The 7,163-nt window shown below is 39.9% G+C and overlaps 2 protein-coding genes across 2 annotated transcripts; one reads left to right on the top strand and one right to left on the bottom strand.

The window, feature by feature from the left end:
• The first annotated feature begins 2,105 nt into the window (after positions 1-2,105).
• LOC133036266 (uncharacterized) lies at positions 2,106-3,494 on the top strand. The gene is made up of 2 exons (XM_061112800.1): positions 2,106-2,930; positions 3,018-3,494. The coding sequence occupies exons 1-2, from the start codon at positions 2,106-2,108 to the stop codon at positions 3,492-3,494; spliced, it is 1,302 nt and encodes a 433-aa protein (XP_060968783.1).
• Positions 3,495-4,799: 1,305 nt separating this feature from the next.
• Positions 4,800-6,866, bottom strand: LOC133036265 (uncharacterized). Its single transcript, XM_061112799.1, has 3 exons — positions 6,851-6,866; positions 6,074-6,723; positions 4,800-5,984 (listed from the first exon to the last, which is right to left on the bottom strand). Exons 1-3 carry the CDS (start codon positions 6,864-6,866, stop codon positions 4,800-4,802), a joined length of 1,851 nt encoding a protein of 616 aa, XP_060968782.1.
• Positions 6,867-7,163: the final 297 nt, after the last annotated feature.

Here is a 7,163-nt window from a genome sequence, read left to right as displayed (position 1 = left end):
AGTTTTGCAAGGAAGGCAAAGTCAAAAGTGTCAATGCAGACCCGAATCCCTTTTACAGGGAACAAGTGAATTATGTCGATGCAAAATTTTACAAGCCAGCTAATGTCACCATCTTGAAAGGGAAACCTGAGGAGAGCAAACGTCACGAAAACTCAGTCATACAAAACTCTCCACAAATTAAGCGACTATCGCTTGTGAAATCTCCTCAGTCCAACGAGGAGAACTTGAAGGTATCTAACCAAAAACGAACCTTTAAGTATATCCCTAAAAGTCAACGGGGAGTAGGGCAAAAAGCTTTGACACCGATCGAAGATTCGATGACAGCCCTGATGACAAGCTTTACTTTACCACTAAGGAAAATCGATCAGTCACTACCCAAGGGTAAAATGCAAATTTCAGTTTCCTTTGGTAAAGATAGCAAGAAAAATAAAAGAGTCATTACTCTCAATAAAACGTCCTCCACTTCTGTAACTCCGAAAACCTTCAAAACAATGAAGAAAAATGTTCATTTCAAGAAGCAAAAAGGAGTCACAATCCATCAAAATAGTGATTGTTTAAAAGCTTCTTTTGAACCAGATGAGTTAACAGAGGAGGAACAAAAAAATTTTCACAGCGACGATGTTCCTACACCTTCCCTGCGGGTCTCAGTATTTGATAGACTTGAACCAAGCACATCCACCCCACGAGTGTCAGCATTCGAAAGGCTTGTTTTCCCAAGTGCTCCACAGTCAAAGGGAACTAAAACGCAAAAACAGTGGATGCCAAAACAGAAGAAATCTTTGAGAATTACTATTCGGGAGCATGAAACACAAGAAGATGGAGAAAATTTTGCTCAAGTCACTTACCTCTCTTTCGAAGAAAGCTTGACCGTAGAAGATGAAGGCTCAAGCTCAAACCCTTCGGAAGATTTTATAGACATCTTTCAACCAGCACCTCAGGAATTCGAAGATGGAGGACAAGCAACTGTGGATGATTTAATAGAGATCAATCTCGGGACCGAGGATGATCCAAAGCCTGTGTTTGTCAGTGCTTTATTATCTGAAGAAGAGTTACCACAATACATACAAGTCCTTCGCGAGAACAAAGATGTATTTGCTTGGTTATACCGAGACATGCCGGGGTTGAACCGAAAGGTTGCTGTGCACAGGTTGGTTGTATCAAAAGATGCTACCCCTGTTAAACAATCTCAAAGAAGGATTCGACCAGAATTACTTCCCAAAGTCGAGGCAAAAATTGACAAGTTAAGAGACTGCCGGTTTATTCGAGAAGTTCAGTATCCTACTTGGCTTGCAAACATCGTCATAGTGATGAAGAAAAATGGGCAACTCCGTATATGCGTGGATTACCGAGATCTTAATCGGGCTTGCCCAAAAGATGAATTCCCACTCCCCATCACTGAGTTATTGATAGATGCTACCACTGGTTTTGACGCCTTATCATTCATGGATGGATTTTCTGGGTACAACCAAATCAAAATGGCACACGAGGACGAAGAGCTCACTGCTTTTCGGACACCAAAAGGCATATTTTGTTATACAGTTATGCCATTTGGCCTCAAGAATGCAGGGGCAACCTACCAAAGAGCAATGACCACAATTTTTGAAGACATGATGCACAATACTGTCGAATGTTATGTCGACGATCTAGTGGTCAAAACAAAAGAAAGGACGAATCATCTTGACGATTTAAAACGAGTCTTTGACAGACTTAGGCAACACAATCTCAAGATGAATCCTTTAAAATGTGCATTTGGAGTAACATTGGGAAAGTTCCTCGGGTTTATTGTCAGACATCGAGGAATTGAAATCGACCCTGCAAAGATCAGAGCAATTTTGGAAATGCCTCCCCCGCGTAATTTACGTCAACTACGTGGACTACAGGGAAAACTTGCATATATTCGAAGATTCATCTCAAACCTGTTTGGTAGATGTCAACCCTTTTCGCGGTTGATGTAGAAAAATGTCCCATTTATTTGGGATGAGGCATGCCAAAATGCTTTTGAAAGCATTAAGAAGTACCTGTTGCACCCGCCAGTGTTGAGAGCTCCAATCTTAGGAAAGTCATTGATATTATATATCACTTCACTCGACCGCTCCTTGGGAGCCATGCTGGCACAAAACAATGAGGAGGGAAAAGAAGTTGCTCTTTACTACCTAAGTAGAACTTTAGTAGGGGCAGAACAAAACTACCCTCCAATTGAGAAAGTGTGCTTGGCTTTAATCTTTGCTGTCACAAAACTACAACACTATTTGCTCTCACATCCTGTGACTTTAGTGTCAAAAGCTGACCCTCTAAGATATATCCTATCCAAGCCCGTGTTGTCTGGACAACTTGCCAAATGGTCCATGATGCTATCAGAATTTGAAATCAACTTTGTCCCGCAAAAAGCAACAAAAGGACAAGCTTTGGCTGATTTTCTGGCAGCACACCCAATTCCAGATGATATGGAGTTGCGAGAGGATCTCCCGGACGAAGAAGTCTTCACAGTTGATACTTCATCGTGGCAATTATATTTTGATGGGGCAGCAAGAAGTAGTGGGGCAGGTGCAGGAATTGTCTTCGTGACACCGTCAGGAGGCCTGCTACCTTATTCTTTCCATATTCTAGCTATATGCACAAATAATGTAGCAGAATATGAAGCATTAGTTATCGGCCTCGAAGTTGCACTCGAAATGAAAATACAATCATTGGAGGTATTTGGTGATTCTCTTTTGGTTATTAAACAAATGAGTGGTGAATTTGCGGTCAAGCATGAGAATTTAGTTCCTTATCATGAAAAGGCTAAATATTTGCTTGGCCAATTTCAAGAAATAACTCTAAATCACATCCCCAGATCAAAAAATGGTAAAGCTGATGCATTGGCTAATTTAGCTGCATCACTAACACTTCCTGAAGAAAGGGATATTCAAATTACCATAGGGGAACGCCATGTATTATCCCAATCTACGGAAAGAGTTGAAGAAGGAAATACAGTCAACCTGATAACTTTCCTGGATAGTGCGAATGAAAATGACTAGCGTCAGCCAATCAAAGACTACATCCAAAACGGAGTCTTGCCAGAAGACTTGAAGAAAAGAGTGGATGTAAGAAGAAGAGCGCCTCGATTTGTGGTCTTTAATGACACATTGTACAAGCGTTCATTCGATGGGATATTATTGAGATGCCTCTCGATAGAAGAAGCAGCACATGCACTTCAAGAGACTCATGCCGGTACATGTGGCGCCCATCAAGCCGGCCCAAAATTGTCGGCTCAATTAAAGCGATTGGGTTACTATTGGCCTACTATGGTTCAAGATGCGATTAATTTCGCTAAGTGTTGTAAGTCATGCCAATTACATGGAGATTTCATCCACCAACCCCCTCAACCACTTCATCCTTCTATACTGTCATGGCCTTTCGAAACATGGGGAATGGACGTCATTGGTCCTTTTACGCCACCCTCTTCTAAAGTCCATAAGTATATTTTGGCCATCACAGATTACTTCTCTAAATAGGCTAGACAGCGCACTTAAACAAAAAAAAAAAAAAACGAGTGTGCAATGAACTACGTAAGGCTTGATCCCACTCCGGGTACGTAGGCAATCTAGTTTATAACTAGGCCCAGCCACACAAAATAAAAAAAAGTTATCTCCTCAAAAAAAAATGTAAAGAACTACGAACGGCTTGATCCCTTAAAAGGGTACGTAGGCAATCTGAACAAAAATTGGATGCAGCCACAAAATAAAAAAAATAAATATTCTTTATTCCTCCCAACAAAGGAGTCAAAATTCTAAAAGGTCTAAATGACAAAATACTATTAGTCCTCAAGGCTAATAAACAAAAAAAAGGGCTAACAAAGACTAAAACTAAAACTAAAGCTAAAAAGTTTTAGAAGCAAAGTTGTAAGATCTTCAGTCCATCTGGAGAAATAAAGTCAAAGCGCCGAGTCTCCTCTGGATTTCTTCTTCTTGAATCTTGAGTGTTGCTTTCGCTCTCTCAGCTTCATGGAATTTTTCTACACTAGCTTGGTCCTTTGACCGACTTATCTCCTCAGCGAGATGTTGTTGCTCCTTCAAGAAATCTTTGAGACTAGAAAGGTCTACCTCAAACGATGCTTTATCGGCTTCGAACTCAGCTCGTCGTTGTTGTATGGCTAGTTCCGCTGCAATAATCTCTACTTCCTTTGCTTTAAAATCTTCAAAATCCTTTGTCTTGTTAGTAACAGATATGGACAAATGATCTATAACTGCCAAATTATCCTTATCACGACGAAGAATATCCATGATAAGAGATTCATCAAGACTAAGGGCATTCTCAATAATTTGAGCAGAAGCAAGAGACATTTCTTGGGCATTGAGCAAATCATTGACAAAGTCAGTGAACCATGCAACCTCTGCGAAACCACATTTATAATGCCCGCAAAGAGTACTCAACACGTCGAGTTGCATACTCACGTCAGCACGATGTTTTGAAATGTCTGATGTGGTCAGAGGAGAAGATGACAAATGAAGAATGTCTTTCATGCATTCAATCACAAACTTTTTGGTATGCTCATTCAAGTCTGAGTTGGTGATTGCTGAAGCTGACACTGTCAACACCGGGTTCGGTCGAGGAATAAGCAAATCTGAAGGAACAAGTGATGATGGAGTACCCGTCTTTGCTGAGACAATCGGTTCTGGTGGAATGGTCGGCTCTGCAGGCAATGCCTCACTGTCAAATCCTTTGTTAACATAATCATCAGACCCACCAAAGTCGATAAGTTGTTCATCCCTAGAGCTAGAAGCTCCGAAGCAAGTATCAGATGGTGGCATTTCTGAACTCTAAGTTAGTGGGAAGAAGACATCTTCAATACGACTATACTCGTCATGCTTCGCACGTTTCTTTTGTTTGAAATGTGGGACTAAGGAATGGACATTTTCTGATCCAATGTCCGACTCAGTATCAGCATAGTTGGCGCCAGTAAATTCATTATGTTGGGGAGGACATCTCTCAAAAACTTCTTCAGGGTTGGAGTAAAGTAAGCGAATGTCTTTGATCACATAATTTGACTCCTCTTCTTTGAATGGTTGCTTGGACAATGTTGAATGAATGGCCTTCACAGATTTCCCCAAGTATGGAATGCAACTCCTCAACCACCAACGACAGTACCACCACGTGCATTGACCCATACGGAGAGTCCTAGGAATGTGAAAGTGGATGCCAGTATTTCTCCTTAATATTAAAACCCAAGCTTTAGCGATTTCGCTTATTCCACATTGCCTCCTCCTAGGAATACTCAGACAAAACTTATCTGAGGGCACACCTTGATCGAAACCAAACTGGCGAGCAAATCTGTTAGGATAATAAGGTTCTAAATATGCATCATTACCCACTCTTACGGGTAGCAAAGAAGAACGCATAGAAATCAGTAACTCAAATTTCTCATCAGATAAATCTTCATTATCCAGAAAGTCTAGATCTTTCTCCATGGGAAATGAATATGGCCGATGCATAACATAATCCTCTCCCCTTAAAATATGTCTAGCCCCATTCATGCTTCGGCGTTCAGCAGGGATCCCGACATACTTACTTAAATGAGGAAGAGCCATAAGATCCCAACCACTATAGAGATGGCGAAAATGCTCGGCTAACCAACCTATCACATAATGCATAGGTAAGAAGGCTTGACCTCGCCCCTGGCCATGTATGGATGAATCATACAAAGCTCGATAAATGTATCCCAAAACAGAGGGTGCAAGTGAAACTTTGTGTCCGTGGGCCATCATTGAAGCCGTATAAAAAGTTTCAGGTCTAATGTTGGAGCCCTTAGTAGGAAAAACAAAACGACTTAGCCATAAAGACAGAAAGGCTGCAAGACTACCGTCTTTTGAAATGTTCAATGGAATAGAATGAAGATTAACTTTTGATTTACCTTTCCTTTGGCCGTCTTCTCCAATGGCCTCACAAGTCGAGTTTTGTCTCACACCTTGAAACATCTTTTTCCGTCTATAGAAAAATTCTATCCACTGCTCCCAAGATACATTTATATCATTTGTTTTGGCATAAATTTGACACTCTTCAAATAATTATAAATTTGAGTGTGGAACCTTAAAACCTCTGCAGTAGTAGAATGATATGGAGTGACACCAACCAATTTTTTGTTAAGAGGTATGAACTCTTCATAAGGAATTCCTAAAATAGGTAACCCTCCAATAACCTTCAAATCATACAGAGATATTCCCATCTCACCGCTGCTATGATGAAATGTGTTAGACAGAGGACCCCAGAGTTCAGAAAAAGCTCGCCATACAGATCTCTCATAATTGAATGGATATCTCGATATATAAACAGCTCCATAAATTCTAGCGTGATTCAAAGTATCTCGATTTGTGCGCAAAATAAGGTCTGTCCATTCAATAAGATATGTCGCAAATACAGCATGTCCATGAAAGAAAAAATTGTTATTGGCCTTTTTCTCTGCTAAAACACGATGAAGGCTTGGATAAAAGTCCACAGTGACTTGGTAATCCATATCAGCATCCTGTTTATTGTCAATATCCCCAAGAACTTTAGCTTGGAAATTGGGACCAAAGCCTCGAGTGTGCTGGACAACATTATCATCAAGCGAAGAATTATATTGTAAGTCACCCGAGATTACATCTTCAATCTTACACAAAGAAACAGGATCTTGATGATCATTGGATGCTTTTACTTCATTCAATGAAATGGAGCGTCGATAAGATGGTCCAATCTCTATTTCTCTTCCTAAATTGTTCGGAGCTCATTGAGAGCCAAGTCCCCTAGAATTAGACATACTGCACAATAAAAGTAGGTCAGACAAAATAAAATACAAAATTCTCAAGCAAGATGTGTGTACATAAATGACATGCACTTGCTTGAGGGGGCATCTGTTGAACGATAAAAAAAAAAGAAGAAGAGGAATCAATAAATTTATTATTATTTTATTATTGGTTTTTAAAATAATAATAATAATAAAAAATAAATATCAGTCAAATAGAGAGAAAATAGGATCTCAACTCCCCACTCCCCTATTTTTACTCATCCTTTACGTTACAGGAAAAAAAAAATATAATAATTTTATTGGAAAAAATAGGGTCTACAAATAGGAGAAGTTGAGAACAGAAAAAAGGATCGCCACTTTGAAAAAAAAAAGTCTGAGAAAGAGAGAAAAGAAACACAGAGAA

Source organism: Cannabis sativa, chromosome 3, assembly GCF_029168945.1.
Source record: "Cannabis sativa cultivar Pink pepper isolate KNU-18-1 chromosome 3, ASM2916894v1, whole genome shotgun sequence".
In the NCBI taxonomy this organism is placed as follows: Eukaryota; Viridiplantae; Streptophyta; class Magnoliopsida; order Rosales; family Cannabaceae; genus Cannabis; species Cannabis sativa.
The sequence above is the reverse complement of the archived record's forward strand: the minus strand, read 5'-3'. Positions and strand labels throughout refer to the sequence as shown.

Excerpts from the sequence above, each read along its gene's own strand:
- LOC133036266 (XM_061112800.1), top strand. The coding sequence starts at position 2,106 with ATGCTGGCACAAAACAATGAGGAGGGAAAAGAAGTTGCTCTTTACTAC. Across the intron at positions 2,931-3,017 it reads TTACCATAGGGGAACGCCAT|CGTCAGCCAATCAAAGACTA; the intron begins GTATTATCCCAA and ends GAAAATGACTAG.
- LOC133036265 (XM_061112799.1), bottom strand. Across the intron at positions 5,985-6,073 it reads ATCATTCTACTACTGCAGAG|TGGATAGAATTTTTCTATAG; the intron begins GTTTTAAGGTTC and ends TCTTGGGAGCAG.